At 39.4% G+C, this 23380-nt stretch overlaps 1 protein-coding gene across 1 annotated transcript in view; it reads right to left on the reverse strand.

The window, feature by feature from the left end:
- LOC136877025 (xaa-Pro aminopeptidase 1) overlaps window positions 1-23380 on the reverse strand; it is a 279859-nt gene that overhangs the window by 123717 nt on the left and 132762 nt on the right. Inside the window, exons 3-5 of the mRNA XM_067150827.2 lie at window positions 13403-13629; window positions 10172-10351; window positions 2060-2171 (exon numbers count right to left, since the gene is read on the reverse strand). Of these exons, the coding sequence (XP_067006928.2) occupies window positions 2060-2171; window positions 10172-10351; window positions 13403-13629 (519 nt within the window). The remainder of the gene's footprint in view (window positions 1-2059; window positions 2172-10171; window positions 10352-13402; window positions 13630-23380) is intronic.

The raw sequence follows: 23380 nt of genomic DNA on the forward strand, positions 1-23380 counted from the left end.
GACTGACTGACTGACTGACTGACTGACTGACTGACTGACTGACTGACTGACTGACTGACTGACTGACTGACTGACTGACTGACTGACTGACTGACTGACTGACTGACTGACTGACTGACTGACTGACTGACTGACTGACTGACTGACTGACTGACTGACTGACTGACTGACTGACTGACTGACTGACTGACTGACTGACTGACTGACTGACTGACTGACTGACTGACTGACTGACTGACTGACTGACTGACTGACTGACTGACTGACTGACTGACTGACTGACTGACTGACTGACTGACTGACTGACTGACTGACTGACTGACTGACTGACTGACTGACTGACTGACTGACTGACTGACTGACTGACTGACTGACTGACTGACTGACTGACTGACTGACTGACTGACGTTGAAATATTAAGTTCTGGGAGTCAGTGAAATTGCTTGAAACTCTGGAAATCCTCTCTGGTTTATGACCAGTCTAGAAATGATGGGTTTAAAGAAGCTGTCTGCAAAATTTTTCTAGGCTATCTCAAATAATTTTCAAATAATTACCTTGAATATTCACTACTATTGGTCTTAAGATCAGAAAAGTCAAAGGCAACATTAGGGATTTCCGAATAACTTTCAGTTATTTATTGATCATCATGTTAATCATGATTGGGGGTGTGATTAGCTCAGTAGCTTTTGGTGATCAACCATCCTGCATTTTAAAGGTATTCTGTAAATGTCCTACGTGGAACATCATTTGTCCTGCAATTATTTTGTTTTCTGTTTGAACAAATTTTTGTGTTATTGTCTTCGGTATGAATTTTCACAATATGCAATTGTCTTGCATAGCATAACCATTGGCAACAGTATGATATTTGAGAGGGCAAGGAAGCAGGTTATAGCATCTTTGCAGAAGCATTCCAGATGTAACTTCCGAGTTACCATAGTCCGTAGCATGACCTGTATAGCCATTCTGTAGCATAAAACGCATCAACGTACACATGTTGTATTAACTGGTGTTTTTCCTTAAGTTGTTGTGATTTGTGAAATGGATTCGGCATCGGATAGTGTTGACTGTACTGCTACCTCATCACAAAAAATTGAAAGCCATCATTTAAACCTAAGAAGGCAAAAGGGGAATATAAACACGCATGTGCATAAATAATGAAAAGTGGGAAACTAACACGCCATACTTATCTCCTGAAATTAATGTCCACAAGGCATTTTGTAAACTTTGCAAGAAGATTTTCAGTATATCTCATGGTTGAAGGGTCTTCAACCCACAGAATGGAAAAGAAATTGTACAATAAGATTAAATGTATTTTTCTATGGTATTACTTCACTAAGAGTACTCTTGGTCAAAAAGGGGAGGGAATGTGGCAACACATACTTTTGGAAATGTTAACATTTTTGTTGTTTTAAAATGACTGCTTAAAATGTAGGTGTCCCCCAAAATTGTGGAATGTTTCCCTTTCCTGACTGCTTTGTCCCTCATTCCTGCCTTCAACCTTGGTCACCCTAAACCCAGTCAATCCTGGATTGAGATTTTCATCTCAAAAATCCTATGGTGTGTCAGGAAGGGCATCTGACCATAAAACCCAAGCCAAATCAAACAAATGAGCCTGGGTGGCTCCAGTGAACACAGAAATACCTGGGATAAGCTGAAAAGGATTTTATGTTAATCATGGTTCTATATACAGTAAGGTACTGGTACACAATATAACCTTTGAATACAGAATGTGTACCCTTTGTGGTGGTAGAAAGTGGGAATACAGAATGAACAAAGTATGAAACGTTCTTCATAACATTGCATAATTAAACTAATCATAACACTATGTAATTAAACTAAACATTATTTATGACTATAGTTATGACTACACAATTTATCTGACAAATGTACACTAGAGTAAAATTTGAGATTAATCTTTGTACAGTACTTCCCTTGCAAACTGATATGTATTGCTAAAAAATATACAGTAGATGAAGAATCAAATAAAAATGATATGACTATTCAGAAAACAAAGTCTGTAGAAAATATAGAATGCAAATTTGGAGGTTTTTCAACTTACCAAAGCTGGAATTCCAGGATATCCAGTCAGTGTAAGAGATTATTTTTGGATCAGCAGACACATTATTCCCTCTCCCCAGTTCTGCTGTTATCCATTCCCTAATAGAAGGAACCTGAAAAACATCATTATTAGGCTGTTTCCTGCTTTGGTCACAATACATACTTAGGTTTATCACCAATTTAAGAATGATGGGTTGTTCAAAGAAGCTGTCTGCATATGTTATAAGAAGGTTATCTCCAATAATTACTCCGAACCCCCAAGGCTGTTGGAGAAGATATCCTTGTTAAGATCACATGTCTTGAAGTATCTTTGCTGACATCCATTTTGAAGCATCTTGTAAATTATAATTAAGAATATAATATGGAATTTGGAGTAAAGCTATGTGTGCTCTATATAGAAATGAGATGACAATCTTTGTCTTCCTCAGATAAACAGCCCAGATCTATTGATTGCTGGTAAATCATCTTAAATACTGCTCTCTATTGGTGAACAAAAGGAAATGTGATAATACTATAAGACACAGTACAGTACAATAAAAGATAAGGCTATTGTTGAGTCTCATGAACTATTCTAAGAGCCCTTTTGTCAGTCATTGTTAGAAGTCTGACTAAATCAAAGAATGGGTGCAGATATAGTTAATATACTGGTACTATTCCTTTATAAGCATAGAACTCTGGCACAGTAATGTCTAAAAGTTGTCACAGATGTATTTTCCTGACAGTTTTTATTTTAAAACATCACATCGCAAGACATTACCTCTTGAATATTTTCTGTATCTCAAAGACACTAAACAGACACTTGAAGTACACCTGAACAATTATATGAGAATGTATTGTGTAATATTATTTGGTTGCTTTTTTTTTCTGGTTCTGTATTGACCGAGCTCAATAGCTGCAGTTGCTTAAGTGCGGCCAGTATCCAGCATTCGGGAGATAGTGGGTTCGAACCCCACTGTCGGCAGCCCTGAAGATGGTTTTCCATGGTTTACCATTCTCACACCAGGTAAATGTACCCTAATTAAGGCCACGGTCTCTTCCTTCCCATTCCTAACCCTTTCCTGTCCCATCATCGCCATAACACCTATCTGTGTCGGTGCGACGTAAAGCAACTTGCAGAATAGAATGCAGGTTCTGTATTGGTTATATATCCCTCCTGTTCCTTCCCCTTCCTTTCTCAAATGTAGTCTTGGTGGCTGGCTGCGTCCAGTGTTTCTCCATTATTTTCCCTTTATTTCTCAGACAACTTACTTGTCTAATTAGGAGTTCTTGTCGAACCCAAGGCTGCTGGGCTGTGAGCACTTGGAATGTAAGTCTTGAGTGTATGTTGAGTGAAAGGTTGATTATTGTGGCAGTGAATTGTTATGTAAATGGATAAATGTTTATGATCTTTGTGTGTGCTGTATATATATGCTGGGATCATAGCCCAGAACGGACCCTTGCTCTGATTGCCAGTATGGCTTTATTACTTTAAACTTTGTTCTTGGTTGGGCAAGTATATCCTTTATTCTCTTTATTTTCTGTATGATTTATGTGAGAGAGGTGAAAATATGTTTGCCAGAACATCAACTATGTTGAATAGTATATTCAAAATTAACTTGGTGGTTAGTTGTTATCATACCAATATAAATGTTCCGTTATTGGACATTATAAATTTTCCAGCTCATTCCTGGTTACCAGCGTTTCGCCCCCATGTGCTAAGTTGGACTCATCAGTTGGTACCTAGCACACTCATCAAGACACATGGCTAGTGCATACCATGGAGGCCACTGCGTAGGCTACTTGGAGCCACCGGCAGTGCCAATGCACCATGAAAGACCCCGTCTCACCACCAAAAACTGATGCCTGCCTGGCCATCAGATAATGAGCCAACTGATGAGCCCAACTTAGCACCCGGGGACGAAATGCTGGCAACCAGGAATGAGTTAGCTGGAAAATTTATAATGTCCAATAACGGCCTATTTATATTGGTATTATACATTTAATCATTCAGGACAAATATTTAAGGTTCCCTATGGGAATCAATATCTATATCATAGTTGTGATCAGTCAGAATATGCTCCAGTTGGAGAATTTTCTTTTGGGAACTTTATTGAACATTAACTTACTTGTCTCCACACCTATGTTGGTTCTTTACAAAGTTCAAAGTTTTGGTGCTGTATTGTGTAAATATGAATTACAGATAATAAACTGGTTGTTATACACTTTCGATCCATCTTCACTTCCCCATCTGGTGACTTCCTTTCCCAAGGGCCTTATGCTAGTACCTTCTCAGAGTTCTGGCAAAGAATGACAGAGATTATCAGGGATAATTTATGTGAATGTACATTTCCTTCCTTGCTGAGACTTCTAATATGACAGAAAGAAGTAACTGAAATTAACTTGTTTGAAGATGTACTGAATGTCATTTTTTCACATGAAGAAAGACAAACAAATTAGTTAACAAGGGAACATATTATGCAAATATTCAGCTTGTAAATTTAAATTTCATGGTGAAAGCTCGTAGTGGAGTAATTATTCCTTTTATAATATTCTCAAGTTATTTTTCCATTTTGATCTTCCATACTGTTAGAATTTGGGGTGCCATTTTTAGTCTTTTTTGAGGTAGGACTCTTAGTTAACCTCAAAATAGGACTGCTAACTCTACATACAGTAGTATAATGAAGTCCTCAATTTTATCTGTCTGTGACAGCTAATCTCAAGGACCATTGGATGGATTTTGTAGTGGTTTTCACCATTCTCTCGAGAAAGGTTTGTATATAGAAATATTCATCTATGACCGAAGAAAGCTGAGCCATGATGATTTCAGGGAAGCAAGTTGAAGGAAAAACAACCATCTGTGCAGCTTTTTAGCTTATGCTGCCTAAACCGTTAAAGATATATCTATACTAGGAGGGCAAAAATTGTTCAGCATAACAGGTTCTGCAAAAAAGTTGGTAACAGCATATATCTATGTTTAGAACACTGCCGACTATAAATGTTGCTATGTTATAGTTTACAGAAAAAAACCCCATCAAATTTAGAAAAACTTTTAGAAATTAATCACTTAATCCTTATGAAAACTTGTTTATTCACTTCAAGAACTAACGTAGATTAAAATGTAATTTATAAAACTTTCAACACTATACTTCTCATTCTTGTACACAGTCTCCATTGTTCTCTGTCAGTACAGCAGGTAGCAATAAGTAAGTCAGCTGTGGGAAGGAAGCATAGGATTATGAGCAACTGCAAAATGACTTTGATAATGTTGTGAGATGGACAGTAGGCAATAGTATGATGATAAACAGGGTTTAAAGTCAGTTTGTAAATTTCACAAATAGCAAAAGTCCTCTCAGTTTTAATTACTGCATTGATAGGGTGAAAGTTCCTTTTGGGGATCATTGTAAGTACCAAGGTGTTAATATAGGAAAGATCTTAATTGGAGTAATCACATAAATGTGATGTAAATAAAGGGTACAGATCTCTGCACCTGGTTATGAGGGTATTTAGGGATTGTAGTAAGGATGTAAAGGAGAGGGCATATAAGTCTCTGGTAAGACCCCAACTAGAGTATGGTTACAGTGTGTGGGATCTTCACCAGTATTACTTGATTCAGGAACTGGAAAAAATCCAAAGAAAAGCAGCTTGATTTGTTCCGGGTGATTTACGACAAAAGAGTAGCGTTGCAAAAAATGCTGCAAAGTTTGGGCTGCGAAGACTTGGGAGAAAGGAGACGAGCTGCTTGACTAAGTGGTATGTGATAAAGATGTTGATTCCCATAGGGAACCTGAAATGTTTGTTCCGAATGAGTAAATTTATACCAGCATAGTTGGTCCGTTATTGGACATTATACATTTTCCAACTAAGTCATTCCTGGTTGCCAGCGTTTTGCCTCAGTGTGCTAAGTTGGGGCTCATCAGTTGGTAAATAGCACACCTACCAAGATGCATGGCTAGTGCATACCGTGGAGATGTTTGATAAATTTCCAATTTCTTTGCAATATTTTAAGAAAAGTCTAGGATAACAACAAAGGGAATCTGCCACCTCAGCGACTGCTCTAAATGCACATCAGTAGTGATTGATTGATTGGGATTTTGGACATTACAGTAATCCGCAAAACTTTTAACCTCTTTCAAGAATTATATGGTCCATTTTGTCTAACGACAACATAAGAAATCTCCTTTGATTCACAGCAAGTAGACCGTTGATACGAGGGTCGAGTCATAAGTCGAGGAGACAACACAGAAAATCTAAGATATGCATTTGGAAACGTACGGTATGTACTTGCGTATGATGCCACTAGATGGTGTATGTAAACAACAATATATTCCCACATTTTGAACAGATTTTACATAAGTTCTAAATTCAAGTTGTTTAAAAAGAAGGTATTTTTAAGGTTCAAGACTTTTTTGCTAGTGGCTTTACGTTGCACCGACACAAAGAGGTCTTATGGCGACGATGGGATAGGAAAGGCCTAGGAGTTGGAAGGAAGCAGCTATGGCCTTAAATGAGGTACAGCCCCAGCATTTACCTGGTGTGAAAATGGGAAGCTACGGAAAACCATCTTCAGGGCTGCCGACAGTGGCATTTGAACCCACAATCTCTCGGATGCAAACTCAAAGCCGCGTGCCCCTAACCGCACGGCCAACTTGCCCGGTAAGACTAGTATGAAGAATACAAAGCAACGTGTATAAGTGCAATTTTATTAGTAACGTGTTATTTAAAGAAACAAGAGGTACTACATATCATAAGAAAAATTTAAAATTACAAGACTCATTGACAAGAATAACATGTTTTAATTATGTGTTTGTTGATTGTGTAGTGGTTTTTAGGAACTATTCTTTGTGTTAATTTTAATCTGTACAAAGGGAATTTAGTAGATGATGTCCACGTAAGGCAAAACATGTCTCGCAATTCACGAGAATATAGAAATAATCAAAGGATTATTTGTTGTGGTGAAAAGGTGGATCTGTAACGTAACTTTTTATTTCTAATATTACCACTGATGTGTGCATGGAAATTGTGTTTGTTGAGAATGGAAGTCTGATGGCCCACCAGTACATCGAGGAGATTTTAGTGGATCACATAGTGCCTTTTGCAGCCGTCATTGGCAAGAACTTTATCCTGATGCATGACAATGCTTGCCCACACGTTGCTGTGTACAGTATATGTATACCTGGATGAATTCGGAATTAAGCACATGGTGTGGCCTGTTCATAGTCCTGACCTAAACCTGATATAGCGTGTCTGGGATATGCTTGGGAGGTGTGCTAGGAGTCATTCACCTGACACACTGGCTCAACTTCATGCTGTGCTCCAGGCAGAATGGGAGATCATACCACAAGAGAACATTTGAGATTGCATCATGAGCATACCTGATCCAATCACAGCTGCAACTGCAGCTAGAGGTGGTAATACTTGATACTGTGGCAATGGAAATGTGTTGAAAGGATGTGGACAAATGGACTGCATACAAAACAGTGCAGAGCTCCAGATTTTGACATTTCCAAATTCGTGTTGGTGGACTGTTGTGATTATCAAGATAATAATCTTTATCAATTATTGCATTGGAACTTCTCAAATGGTAGTCCATGATACTTATGATACATTGCCATATTGTTGTAATGTCATAATTTTTTATTTTTACCAGGTTTAAAATGGACTAATTAAATTTTATCTGTAACATATAGTGTTTCACTTTTTTTTGCCAGTGAGTGTATTTAAGAAGACTGCACCTAAAATTTACCAGGTGGTGTGATGAAAAAGCTATATCTCAGCTTACAAAGACTATCCCAAATGACCTGGGCCAAAAAAAACCAGTTACTAGCCCCAATCTTAAAACCCAAAAAAATCCTTTGAGTCTCGCCAAAGAATATATTAATAAGAGCAATCTGCAAATAAAACCTGAACCACTCTGTATGCCAGTCAACCCCATTGAATGTATGCAAATGACTGCAGATCTTACTCTGCTGAAAGAGGCCTGCAAGAAAGACTGTTCACCGTATGATCTAAAACAATAATCTGTACAATAAAAGAAAGATATCCATCTAATCAATTGCTAAAAATATATACAGATGGCTCACAGGACAAGGAAAACAGAACTGGGGCAGGAATAATTTCATCTCTCTTCTCACTCCACTTCCCAGTAGGCCAAAACAAAACAAATTTTGATGTAGAGATAAAAGCAATTTCCCATGCACGACAACAGTTATTAGGCAGAAACAATGATTACTAAAAATTTGTTAGCCTTACAGATTCAAAAGCAGTCATCCAAGCCATCTTGTCAAATAATGTCTCAAAATAAGGAACTGAAAGAAATTCTATGTATGATAGAAACCCTCCAAAGACTCCACAAACAGATCTCATTTCAGTGGATTCCTTCTCATGTTGAAATAACAGGTAAGGAAGAGGCAGACAGATTAGCAAAATAGGTACCACACTACAACAACCTGCCAGTCAGACTGATTTTATGTCAGCATAAAGGATTCTGAAAAATACTATTAAAAACAGGCATGAAGAAATGGCAAAGAAAACAGCAGAAACCAAATTATGGAACGATATTGATGCTAAATGGAATCAGTATAAAATAAAACCAAGAAGAGAAGCTGTAGCCTTCTTCAGACTTAACACTGGCCATGGCTGTCTTGCAGCTCATCTGAAATGAATAAACATCCAGAGATCCGAAAAATGCACACTTTGACATGACCCTGGAAGCAAAATGGATAAGGAACACCTGCTACATTGCAACAAACTTAATTTGACAGCCAGAACTTCAGGAAATCTCACTTAACTATACTGGAATGCAAGAAAGCTGATGGATTGGAATCCAGGCTAGCCATAAGGAACAACAATATTTTGAAAGTTCTATTTGCATAAATCCATAACAAAGGTTGTAATTAACTTACCAACATGATCTTTTTAAAAATAAACTTTTCACATGATATGCAAAATAAAAAATATTTCAAATAAAATCATTTCTTAAAAACATGTTTATTCCATCAACAAAATATTTCCAGCTGGTCTCCTTGGCAATATACCCATTGGCAATATATCATCAGCTGGTCATTTTTTTGCAAGGGCAGCTAGCCCTATAAAAATTAAGAGGAAGTACCACTGGACAATCATCCTCTCTCAACATTATAACCAGAGGTAAAAATGGAAGAGATTCAACACTTTGAAGAATGAGGGTATCGGGGAAAGAAAAGAGAGGGCCACAAAGGGTGCAGAAATGAAAGACACCTTAGGCCTCACAAACCTAATATCATCAGGGTTGAAAAAGAACTAGAGTTGACGAAGGAACATCAGGTATGAAAGATGAAGGTAAGGAGCCTAGCACAAGTAAGTGGAAGTAATGCTATATTCAGCTAGGGGTCTCTTGGTCGTGAACCCATGCTCTGAAGATGGTAGTTCCTATGGGTTACCACCTTTAATTCACCTCTTACGACAGACAGGGTACACTGTAAATGTGTTCTACTGCACCCACCTCTACGAGGAAAATGCTACACCTCATAGAACAGGGATCTGAGATCCTACCTTTCACTACCCATCTCATTCTTTCTTCAAAAGTTCAATGCCCTTCTTTGATGTTATGAGTGACTGATAATTTTGTTACTTTACTCATTATAACAATAAAAGTGCTTCATATGAAGAAACTTTATTTTACAGGCAGATTTAAGGATACACAGTAGTGGGCCACTGATATTACTGTTTCAAGCACTTGACCCAACGGTACACCAAGACATCGGTGATGGAATGGAAAATATCTGCGTCCAGTATCTAAAGCCATGTCATGATGGCATGTTCAACAACCTTATCATTGCTGAATTGCATACCACCGGGTGCTTCTTCATTGGTCCAACGAGATGGAAATCACTGTAGGGACTGTAAGGAGTATGGTTCAGAAGGTTGATTTCTTCACCAGGAGAGCAGTAGGGAACAAGTGCTTGGACAAGAATGGTGACTACATTGAATAGTAACTAGTATCAATGCCCTACTATTGTGTATCATTATATCTGCCTGTAAAATAATGTTTCTTCATACAAACTCTTGTGACGTTATTTTTTGAAGCTACCTTAAACAGTTACCACTTCTTATAACTAATTCTTCGCTGCAAAAAATTTTTTATTTTCTGACTCACCCCGACTACACCATTCTTCATGAGTAGCCAGTTGCAATCCAATTGATTGTCTGCCTGAATATAATACCGGCTATCAGTCCATAAGGCTGCTTTCTCTAATGTGATAACTGCATCTCCAGCACTGCCACTGAATCCAGAGATGTATTCTCGTCGCTTATCATGATTGGCAATGTATTCACTCTGTACAAAAACAATAACAGTTTTGATAGAAATCGCCATGGATAAGAATTTATAATAAAGCATAACATTTCCAACAGAGCTTATATGTCCATATATGTCCATAGATGTATATAATGTTCACTTCATCAGAATCAATATTTGAGAAGTCCAGGTAAATAAAGGATCTAGTGCCAGTCTGAAGAAGCAATGTGTGTCCACAGATTTCTTTATCTTTCAATTAAAACTGTTAACTTGTAGCATAATGCAGTTCTGATGAAATGATCACTGGACCTGTCAAGAACTGGGTAGATTCATGTCTGGAACATGACAATCAGTATTTTCAGCTCAATTTCATTTAAAACTGATTTTTATAATTTATGGCTCATTTATTCTCCTAAAATGGAAATGAAACAGAACTTTCACTGTAAATTTGAAAGTGTTGAAACCTAGAAATTTGACAGTTTGCATTTACATAGTAGTTTCATAATATTTCTACAAGTGGTTTGATACACAATAATAACATCTTCATATTAGCCATCCTCTTGAACAATATCATACTTCTATGAGGGGTGTTCAATTAAGGCTGAGACTGCATGCTTACATATACACATATCTAGATCCTCATTATAGGTTCTTATGCCTTTCAGCACTTTCAGCATTCGATCTGCAAGACTCAGTAAATTGACCAAATGCTGCCACAATCCTGTATTTGTGACTAGCCCTGTGGCCTCTTCTATACCTCTGCATTTCTAATCATTATCTTCATCTCCCTTTACTTCTCTTACCCTCCATGGTTGAGTCTATTATTCTCCTAGGTACCCTGTACTCCTGAATTTGCCTCACATGACTCCATCACTGAAGCCAGTTAATGCTTACAGCTCCATCAGTCCAAAATGTTAAAAATACTATATACCCCAGGTCTAGGCCCCTCCTCCCCCCCCAAAAAAACCTGTCATATGGGCGCCCATGTCTGTACATTGCTCAGAATTTAAAAAGAATGGTATTTCTGTATCGGTCGTGTCCACAGTAACAAGGAAATGCACTTTGCAATTTACCATCATTTCTGTACATACGTGCATCACGAGGAAACGGCTGACGAGAATTTAATGAAAATCATGACGTAAAGTCGGGGAACAAGTTGCTCAAATCTAGGCCATAAATAATTTTGTCCATGCTGAGTGAAATGGTAGTTATGGGGAAGACCTAAAATTTAATTCTCAAATATTTATGTTATTAGTGGTCTTATCGACAAATACTACATAACCAAAGTTATAGTATTAAATTTCCGATCATTTATGTCTTATGCAGGTCTGCCATACCGGCTATGATAACCAAGATATTCATGATTTACACTTTTGTTGTGTAGTGCATATCAACGCCGAGCTACGAGAAAGTTGCTTGATAGAATTTAATAAAATTTGGTGTGTAAAGTTGGGGATAAGGCACTACAGTCTAAGCTATAAATGAGTGAAATGGTAGTTTAGGGGAAGGCCTAACATTCAATTTTCTGGTGAACTTAGATTTTTGTTGCTTAGTCCATATCAACACCGAACTCAGTTAACCCGGAAATGTTGTTAAATCGTTTCAACCGGCGATGATGGTGGTTCCTCTTGTGATTGTCTTAAGGTTAAAAGCTGTGTGGTCATCAGCCCATATTAACAAGAGCAATTGAGAAGATGACTATCAAAATGAGAAAAAAAGTCGTGAAGGAATGATCACTTGAAGAATAAGACAAGAGGAATTCATGAAAGGAGGAAATATTCCCTTTATATTGGATGCCCTGATATCAGAGAGTCGGAAGAACACTAAATGTGAAAGCCTACAATATCAAAAACCCATAAAATTGATCAACAATAACATTAAATTGGCTATTGTTTGTTGCAATGTGCTATTTCTCTTCCGCTGCTGCTCATGTCTGATAGATGACATTGTTGCTGCGGGCCGCGTGAGCGAAGGGAGTTAGCTACCCAAGTAGAATGACCTACCTAAATATTGGTGGGAATTAACTGGGGAGTTAGATAAATTTCTTTTTATACCATGGCATTCCTCTGGTTCATACATGGTCTGATAATTACTGACATGCGGCACACTGGTTCATCACAGTATTCCAGCTATTCTGTCCCTGCTATGTTATAGGAATGGGGAGGTTGCTCACTTAACAGACAGCACTAGAGCAGTGTTCAGCACTGTTTGTGGCTGGATCCTTCCAGTTCTGAAACTTGGCACGATTTGAATGGCAGCGTAGTACAGTGCTCTTCATGAAAAGTGAGAAATTGTGCCATTTTTAACTTGAGCATTTTTATGAGAGCATTGCTTTTAACCGCAACATTCCAGTTGGTTAACATTATATTTTTACAAGAATACTAACGTCATTGTCTTACTTTAGTTGGAATTAGCCTTGGTGTACACTACTTCATTTAGAATTCTGTATACAGTGTAGGATTCTGTAGATAAACATGGGTACATCAGCTAGTATCTAATAAATGTGTGATTATCTAAATAAATACTGTTGTTTAGTAATTTTGTTGTTGGATTGTTTAGTAATTTTTATTCTGTGATCTTTCACAATAAGTTATGTCACTGTGATACCAAAGTTAAAAAATACTGGTCTTCTAGCATCCCATATTTAATAATTCATATTTTATACTCTTGTTTGTTCCATTTTCATTAATCAGAATTGTTGGGTTCCTTTCTATTTCCATATTTTTCCTATGTTCTTCTTTTTTCACTACTTATTTTTAACCCTCTTCTTTTGCTTCCCCTTCCAACCTCAAGAAAGACTCCCTTCAATTAGTGTAGATGAAGCTGGGAAGTTGAAATGCTTGTCAGTGGCTAAGAAAGGTTTGACAGAACTGGGACTGATGAGGGGAGAAGCCATGTATGAAGATGTGAAATTTGTTCTTGTTCCTTTGTGTTTTCATGTTTGTTTTGCTCTCTCCTATCTGTTACTTCCTCTGCCCTCACTAACCTGTCAATATGTTAATATCTTTCAGATTCTCTTGTCTAAAATCATAACCTTTACCTATATTTATGTACCTAATTTTTGTTCCATTTTCATTACAGTTACAGTACCTGGTGTTCGTCACCACTGCTCACAATGTACGCAGAAATATAGTAGTTTCTCATTTCCTGCCGCAGTCTTTCCAGTCTTTGTGATGTCTCCACAGCATAGCGAGAGGGCTTTCCATTAAGACGACATGACGTACGATCTAAAATAGACACAGGCCTGATGGAGCGGACACCAATAGAATGAGTGCCTTGAACTGGAGATACTGCATCTCCAGAGCTCAGATTCAGCACTGGAAAGAAATTCTTTAACATTAATATCCATTGGTAATAACAAAGTGTCAGATTCATATGCCCTAAGAAATGGAAAAAAATATGCATGCACATACCCACTTAAAAACCAGGCTATAGGCACTAAAAATATCAAAATATGCACTATTAAGACTTGAAAAATGTATTTATCTTTATAAATTTGCTATTGTTGATGGAGAAAATATAAACATCCTTTAAAGTTCTATTGAGTTAAGTTCTCATAATTTACACTAAACTGTGGTCTAATAAATATTATAGACTATATATTTTCAGTGCAACACAGTTCCATTATTACTGTGTATGTTACTGTATACACAAGAATATTTGAGACATAACTTTATTTCTGTTGTTGTTGCAATAAACAGCTACTTAAGTTATTTTTCTAAATTCTAAGGCAACAAGCTTTCTTTACAAGAATGATTTTAAGTGACGAGTAGGTCCTTTCAACATCGCAGGTTGTTACAGGATAATATTTGACAAAGGTGGATTAAAGGTCCCTCGTGCTAGTTACTAGATGCTCCACCTGCACCATATGCAAATCGCTTTGGCATACCGGAGCTCGATTGTCTTTTGTTGATAATTCTCAAGAGCTCCACTGTCTTTTGTTGTTGTTGATTTAGATGCTTGACCTCACATCGGCTTGCAACAAGCGGTTTCCAACTGAACTATCCCAGAACTATGGTTATGATACACCATTTCTTTATTAGTTTGCACACTTCCTGACTAGTGACAAAAATCCATTGGTATAACACATCAGGAGTGTTTAGCAGAGAGCCTTTCAAAAAGAGTAAGCCCCCCGCGTAGTGGGTTTTCTGTCTTGTCATCTGTTGGACCACATTCTTTAAGATTTTTTTTCTTGTGCTGCTGCTTTTCTTCAGTGGTCTGCACATGGCCTAGCTAGTGATTAAAAGCCATTCATCTAACATGTCAGGAGTCATTAGCAGAGAGATTCTAAAGGGATGAGGCCCGCTCATGTCAGCCATTGGCCCAGATTGTTTAGGATATTTTTTATTACGGTGGTTAATAATGAAATCTAGCCCTTTCTTTTTTTCTTTTTCTGGAAGTGATGGCATATTCTACCCAATTGCAGTGGTAGTAGCTCCAGAAAATATGGAGGATGATGCATGATTATTGATCTTAGGTTATAAAAGTAAACATACTATCATAGCTGGGTTGGTGGGTCTCTGGCATTAATAAAGAACACATCTCTCCTCCACAAGTAATACAAGGTAAAATTCCCATTATTTAGCTTTGGGATAATGTCATTTATGCTGAGGGACCTTTATTCAACCTCTACCCAATATTTAAGCACCGAAATGAATAATTTTCTTGTGACCAACAGTACATACTGGTGAATTGTTTTTCAATAACAAGTATTTAACTTTGAAAGATATAATGTTAGAAGACAAATTAAGTCATGTACTGAAGAACAGGATGCGGTGGTGATTACTGTTTTAATAGGAAGTACAACTGGGCAACCATCTTCTATTAACACTAACCAGAAGGCAGAAATGGAAGGAGTTGAAAAAATGAAGATATCGGCCAAAGAAAGGCAAGAGAATAAAAATGAAAGACTCCTTCGGATAGGATAGATAAAAGTGAGAAGTCTCGCACAAGTAAGTGGAAGCAATGCCAGGACTCAGCCAAGATCCCCACAGTCACGAACAGATGCTATGACCCCTGTTTAGTTGCCTCTTATGACAGACAGGGGATATCATGGATGTTATTATATCACTCCCACCCACAGGAGGTTGTAGTGTTGTAATTTTCATTTTTCTATGATTTTCTATGAAGTACATAAATGTTTAGGACATGAAAAGGAACACAGAATGACAGGTCAGTGTGGGAAGAGGGAGCAACACAAAGAGAAGAGGACAAACATGAAAACATGAAAGATCAAATACAACCTCTACATCTTCATATACTGTAGGTAGGCTCTCTCCTCATCAATCCCAGTTCTTATATATCCACCGAGTGAGCTGGCTTTGTATTTTGGGACATGTAGCTGTGAGCGTGCATTTGGGAGGTAGTGGGTGCAAATCCCAATGTTGGCAGCCCTGAAGATGCTTCTGTGATGCTTTGGTACCCAGTAGTGGTAGTGATGAATTTTTTTTTAAAGAGGAAGTAGACCTAGATAACCATCATCTCTGAACAAATTAAGTGAAGGATTTTTTAAAAATAATTTAGTAAATGAGGAAATTTGAAACTGTTTAAAAATACTTTTTAGGCCAAAGTTGATGCAAACACATCAGAAGAGAACACAAGTTCCCTGAATAACAGAACACTTGAAATTTATATGTGCTTGATTCACTCTCACATATAAAGTGAATGATGAGATCAGCAGTATTCTCATCATCGGTATTCTCTGCATCTCCTAAAAGCCAAGGTTCCATTTTAAATCAGAGAGATCCACACACTCTGTGGGGATGTGGGACACAGTAAATTTGGCATCACAAGAACACTAAGGGGTTCTTCTTTCTTTAGGAGGTAAGAGTGCGTAGCTCTTCCATGACCTATCCTCAGCCTTCCGTGAAGGCCAGAAAGAGGACCATCACACAACAGTTGTCTTCTTAATTGGTCTCAGCTTGTTGGGAGTTTGGGTACCTAGCAATTCTGATTCCCAGGATGCCAAGATGGATCAAAGTAGCTGAGAACACTATCCCTAGCAAGTATGTTCTTAGGCCCAGACAGTAAATGTACTGCTTCTTTTGCAGCTTGATCTGCAAGTTCATTTCTGGCAATCTCTACATGGCCTGGAAGCCCTATTAAAGAATTCTGGTACCAGCATCACACAATCTGGCCAGAAGGTCATGAATCTACTGCACCAGTGGGTGGGAAACATGTTCTGGTACATATGAGAAAGTGGCCATGTTCGGGCATCTAAGATGGCAAAGAGGTCCACAGTACTCACGCTACAGACACAAGGAAGTGAGATCTTTGTGCTGTCACAATCAAAGACAAATGAGCATCCTACATTCTCCCCTATCTTAGAACTGTCTGTGAAGACAAACTGGACATCCACTGGTGAACAAAGTTCTGGAAATACCTCCGATGAGCAGAGGCAGCTGTGTTCACCTTAGGTCCTCGGACTAGATCTAGCCGTATATCGAGTCACAGAACTAGCCATGGAGGTACCTCACTAGGGGTTAACTCATGACAGCCACCAACAGCCATATCCAATTCATGATACAAGTATCAATTTGAATTCCAACCAGTCGGGTGGCATTCAGCTGGTTTTCACATCTCTGCTGGTATTAGGTATTAAAGAGACATTGGTAACTTGGATGTTGCAGCATTTCATGAATTTTGGCAGTGATGAGGAGTATCTGCTGTCACTTTTTATTGCAAAGATGAACCTCCTGATTCAGAGAGTGGCTGGGATTCGGGTTGGTACGGACAGCTCTGTTTGTCAGTTTAACTTCACTTGGCTTATACTTTTTAAATGGTTCAGCATGATGCTGGGTATGTGGGAAACTGGGAGTGAAATTTCTAGATCCTAATGGGTGGGTAGGAGAAATTGATCTGCGCTCTGATGGCCTTCACTTAAACCGCAGTGGTACGTATAAGTTAGGAAATTTGTTTGGAAGGGTAATAGGGAGGTACATTCAGGGAAACGGGGTGGCCTAGAGAGCGGTGATAAGGGAACAGGGAAATGGAAATCAAGTAGGGATGACATAAAATTGTTAGTGTTGAACTGTAGAAGTATTGTAAAGAAAGGAATAGAATTAAGTAATTTAATAGATATATATTTACCAGATATTGTAATAGGAGTTGAATCATGGCTGAGAAATGATATATGGATGCAGAAATATTCTCACGGCACTGGAGTGTGTAGGCTATCGTAGAGATAGGATAGGAATAGTGGGAGGGGGAGTATTCATTCTGGTGAAAGAAGAATTTGCAAGCTACGATAAAGTTAAAGATGAGACACATGAAATTCTAGGTGTAAGGCTCATTTCTAAAGATAATAGGCAACTTGATATATTTGGAGTGTACAGATCGGGAAAGGGTAGCACTGACGCGGATTCGGAATTATTTGATAGGATAGTCGGCTATGTGGGAAACGACATGGAAAGAAATGTGATTGTAGTGGGAAATCTGAATTTGCCAGATGTCAATTGGGAAGGAAATGCGAACGACAGGAAGCATGACCAACAAATGGCAAATAAGTTAATATGGGAAGGACAGCTGATTCAGAAAGTGATGGAACCAACCAGAGGTAAAAGTATTCTGGACGTGGTGCTGATAAAACCAGATGAGCTCTATAGGGAAACTGAAGTAATAGATGGTATTAGTGATCATGAAGCTGTTTTTGTGGTGGTTAAAAATAAATGTGATAGAAAGGAAGGTCTTAAAAGTAGGACTATTAGGCAGTACCATATGGCTGATAAGGCAGGCATGAGGCAGTTTCTAAAAAGTAACTATGATCGGTGGAAAATGGTAAATAAAAATGTAAACAGTCTCTGGGATGGGTTTAAAGAAATTGTTGAGGAATGCGAAAACAGGTTTGTACCTTTAAGGGTGGTAAGGAATAGTAAAGACCCACCTTATTATAATAGAGAAATAAAGAGACTAAGAAGGAGGTGCAGACTGGAAAGAAATAGAGTTAGAAATGGCTGTGGAAGTAAGGAGAAATTGAAGGTACTAGAAAATTGAATCTAGCAAAGAAGGCAGCTAAGGATAACATGATGGCAAGCATAATTGGCAGTCATACAAATGTTAGTGAAAAATGGAAGGGTATGTATAGGTATTTTAAGGCAGAAACAGGTTCCAAGAAGGACATTCCAGGAATAATTAGTGAACAAGGGGAGTGTGTATGTGAGGATCTTCAAAAGGCAGAAGTATTCAGTCAGCAGTATGTAAAGATTGTTGGTTACAAGGATAATGTCCAGATAGAGGAGGAGACTAATGCTAAAGAAATATTACAACTTACATGTGATAACAATGCCATTTACAATAAGATACAAAAGCTGAAAACTAGAAAAGCGGCTGGAATTGATAAGATTTCTGGGGATATACTAAAGACAATGGGTTGGGATATAGTACCATATCTGAAGTACTTATTTGATTATTGTTTGGTTGAAGGACCTATACCAAATGAATGGAGAGTTGCTATAGTAGCCCCTGTGTATAAAGGAAAGGGTGACAGACATAAAGCTGAAAATTACAGACCAGTAAGTTTGACATGCATTGTATGTAAGCTTTGGGAAAGCATTCTTTCTGATTATATTAGACACTAGCAAATGTACCCGTGCTTCGCTACGGTACTCTACATTGTATACGGATTCCTCCGTAAATTACTGTAAAGGCAGTGAGTAGGCCCGTAACTTGGCAGGGTGGGCTCGCGACCACGGACCCTTAGGTGAGTCTCCAAAGCGACTTCAATTTATTAATATATATATTATATTTCACCCCCTACCGAGGGGTTCTAGGGGCGTCTTGCTCCCACAGTACTTTTTCCACATAGTAGGTTATATTTGTACGCCCCCACCGCAAAGGGGGCTGAAGTTGAACTTTAAAAAATCCGAAGTGTCAGTATTCATGTCAGCGACCCCGAAATCTATGGATTCGACACTATTTTCGATTATTTGTATATATCACTCCCCCCCTCGCCACAAAGGGCGTGAAAATGAAAGGCCTCCACACGTAATACCGTGCGAGTTGAAATAGAACGAAAGTTGACCAAGGGAGGTCGAAAAGGATAGATGAAAGTGAGAAGCCTAGCACAAGGAAACAGAAGCAATGTCAGGACTCAGCTAAGGCCCCGCGATCGCCAACCCATACTCCCTACTTAACAGCCCCTGAGGTTGCTTGTAGTCGCCTCTTATGACACGGCATCATGATAGCACTCGAATTCGACTGCGACTGACAGTAGTAAAGGGAACGTGCCATTATAATGAAAATACCTTCCCTATTTCCAGTCATAGTGTAGTTGGGGAAGTATCATGAAATCGCAGGTGGCCTTGGGTGTTAGCAATCAAAAACGTGATGGAGTTTTACCGTTTTAATGCCAGGCCACCGTGTGTACTTCCAGTCGCTGTCGAGTTGGAGAGTTCCCATTACAATGGGATATCTTGTTTCCTTTTTCCAATGATAATCAGTTGGGGAGTTTTAACTATAATGGCAAGCGGACTTGTCTACCGACAGTATTAGTCCAATTGGGGAGTTCGAGTAGAAGTCAGAGTCGAGTTGGGAGTTTTAATTATAATGACAGTTCTGCTTACTTATTTTTTTGCTATTTGCTTTAGGTCGCACCGACACAGATATGTCTTATGGCGATGAAGGGATAGGAAAGGCCTAGGAAGTGAAAGGAAGCGGCCGTGGCCTTAATTAAGGTACAGCCCCGGCTTTTGCCTGGTGTGAAAATGGGAAACCACGGAAAACCATCTTCAGGGCTGCCGACAGTGAGGCTCGAACCCACTATCCCCCGATTACTGGATACTGGCCGCACCTAAGCGACTGCAGCTATCGAGCTCGGTTGCTTACTTAGTGCCGGTCACAGTCGAGGTGGAGGGTTTCCGTTATTACGGTAGATCATTTTTGCTATTCCCAGTCAGATGAGTTGGAAAGTTTCGGTTAGAAAAGAAGGCCCATTTGTCTACTGTTAGCGAAATGTATTTAGGGTTCTTCAATATAATGGCAGGCCCACTGGTGGGCAGGCGGTCACAATCGAATTTCAAGGTTCCCATTATCATTATAGGTCGTCTTTGCTATCCCCAGTCACTGTTGATTTGCGAAGTTTTCATTGAAATGGCATTTCCGCTTGCCTATGGCCAGTTAGTATCAAGTTGGCGACTTTTCATGACAATGTCAAGCCTTCTTGCCTATTACCAATCAAAAATGTGTTCGGGCGTGTGGGTTATAAAAGTAGGTCCCCTTGCTACTGCCAAACCCAGTCAATTTGGGGGTTCCCATGATAACGGCAGATCTTCTTTCCTATTTCCGGTTATCGTGTTTTGATTATATTGCCAGGCCCCCTTGCGTATTGGCAGTCACAACGAAGTTGGACAGTTTTCATTGTAATATTATTCCAGTTTGTCTACTGCGAAAAACATTGAGTTGAGGAGTTAAAATTATATTGGCAGGCCCCCTTACCTTCTGCCAGTCACAACCGACGTGGGGTATTTTCATTACAGTGGCAGATCCTCTTGCCTATTGCCAGTCACAGTCGAGGTGGAAGGTTCCCTACCGCTACAGACAGTAGATTTGAGCAGCTTTGGTTATGATGACAGCCAACGGCCGTAGCCTTGTTGAAGCACCGGATCCTGTGAGATCTCCGAAGTTAAGCAACACTGGACGTGGTCAAGATTTGGATGGGTTGCCACGCGCTGTTGGGTGGGGTTAAGGGAATGGAGGAGCGGAAAGGGACTGGCCACCCTACCGTACGTAAACTCCGGCTCAGGCACACCTCTACGGAGGTTCGGACCTGCCTTCGGGCAGAATACACCCTTTAGTTATGATGTCAGGCATACTTTCTCTTATTGCCTGTCACAATGGACTTGCGCAGGTTTCATTATAATGGCCGGCCCACTTGCCTATCGATAGCCACAGCCCTCTTTCCTATATTCAGTCATAGTGTAATTGGCGAGGTTTGGTTATAATGGTAGTCCCGCTTGCCTACTGCGAGTCAGAATCGAGTTGAGGAGTTTTAATTATAGTAGCAGTTTCCCTTGCCTACTACCAGTCACATTCAAAATGGGGAGTTTTCATCATCAATGCTGGTAGAGTTTACCAGTGCTAGTCACAGTCGAGTTTGAAGTTGCTATTATAACGGCCGATCTCCTTTCCTATTTCCAGTCATAGTCGAATTGGGAAGGATTTTTATAATAGCAAGCCCCTTACCTACTGCAATTCACAATCGAGTTGAGGAGTTTTAATTATAATAGTACTCCCCCTTGCCTACCACCAGTGTCAATCAAGCTCGAGAGTTTTCATTTTAAGGGCAGACCCCCTTACCTAGGGCCAATCGCAGTCAATTCGGATAATTCCCATTTTAACGTAGGTCTTCTTCCCTATTCCCAGTCAGTGTCGATTTGGCCAGTTTTCATTATGTTGGCATGCCCCCATTTCTACTTCCAGATAATCAACAGTGTGCTTGGAAAAATTAAGTAACACTGATGATCTTCCCATAATTAGGAGTCTATTCGTTTATGGGATCAATTTCATTTAATTTGTCACCAGTACACGTACTGAAGCGAAGGAAGAACAGAGTCATTGAAGAACCTCTTGATAAACAATGTTTCGTGTTTTATTTTCTGGTGCACATATAAACAGGGACTTGCTGCTGCTGACTCGGGAACATGCGACGTACAGTTGCCCGTGGGAAAAGCAGGGTGATCTGAGGTCAAGTCCAGCAATACTCAACGTCTGGCCCTGGGATTTATTAATAGTCATCGCAAAGCAGAGGCTGACTGGAAACTGCAGACGCTTGAACTCAAACGGGTAGTTGGTTGGGATTAGTGGTATCCGCGGGATAAGAACTGACTCTCCTTCACCGCATCCAGTCATGATAGTTGCCTCTATCACATGTTTGTGGAGGGCGTTTACCTGAAGTCTTGTTCCATTGCACAAATTAGGTGGGCTGAGATTGCGCATGAGTATGATTGGTGCGCCGATCTTTAAGGTAATTTTGTGCGATGGAAGCCCCGGAGCCGTTATAGAATTCAGGAACTCAGGAGGATAGTGAACTGCGTCGTCAGAGTTGATTACTTCATTGACAGACGTATAAACTGTCTCCTCGCCGTGGAACATTGTGAGGATAGTCGAATTAATGTACGCCGCTTGTTCATTAGTTGGAGTTAAGATCGCTCTGCAGCAGAGCCATGAGATGGGTTTGCTCCTAATATTTTCTACGTCCGGGTACACCGATGAAATGAGAGCTTCAAGGTTAGAAAGCGACAAACAAAATTCATCAGAAAGAGTAATGATCCCGTTACTGTCTCCCAGTGAGCCGTTCCCAATCGACAACAATATTTCAGTGAATGTATGTATGTTTTCATCACCACCTAGATGTACCCTCATATTCTGTGTCAGAGACAGTTTTTTGATATTTGGCCAAAGTGATGATCTCCTTAATGAAGCGTTCACTTCATCTGCTCTGCTCCCTCTTGGAACAACCGGTAACGTTTGACGAAAATCACCAGAAAAGAGGATAGGGACACCTCCAAAGAAGTTATCACTGTTTCGGATGTCCCGCAGCGTTCGGTCAACTGCTTCAATCGCCTTTCTGTGAGCCATAGTGCATTCATCCCAAATTATAAGACTGCAGTCTTGCAGAACCTTGGATATGTTACTTTGTTTTGTGATGTTACATATTGGTGACTCTGTGCAGTCAAGATCTATAGGCACTTTAAACATCGAGTGATCCCACTATCGGCAGCCCTGAAAATGGTTTTCCGTGGTTTCCCATTTTCACACCAGGCAAATGCTGGGGCTGTACCTTAATTAAGGCCACGGCCGCTTCCTTCCAACTCCTAGGCCTTTCCTATCCCATCGTCGCCATAAGACCTATCTGTGTCGGTGCGACGTAAAGCCTCTAGCAAAAAAAAAACATCGAGTGAGCAGTTTTGCCACCGGGTAAAAGAGTGGCTGCGATCCCCGAAGAGGCTACTGCTACAGCAATCTTACTATCCTGTCTGATCTTAGACAACAGTAAGTTAATCAGGAATGTTTTTCCAGTTCCGCCCGGAGCGTCTAAGAAAAACATTCTACTTTCCTTATTTCTAACACAGT

The sequence above is a fragment of the Anabrus simplex genome, chromosome 1 (assembly GCF_040414725.1).
Source record: "Anabrus simplex isolate iqAnaSimp1 chromosome 1, ASM4041472v1, whole genome shotgun sequence".
Taxonomy (NCBI): domain Eukaryota; kingdom Metazoa; phylum Arthropoda; class Insecta; order Orthoptera; family Tettigoniidae; genus Anabrus; species Anabrus simplex.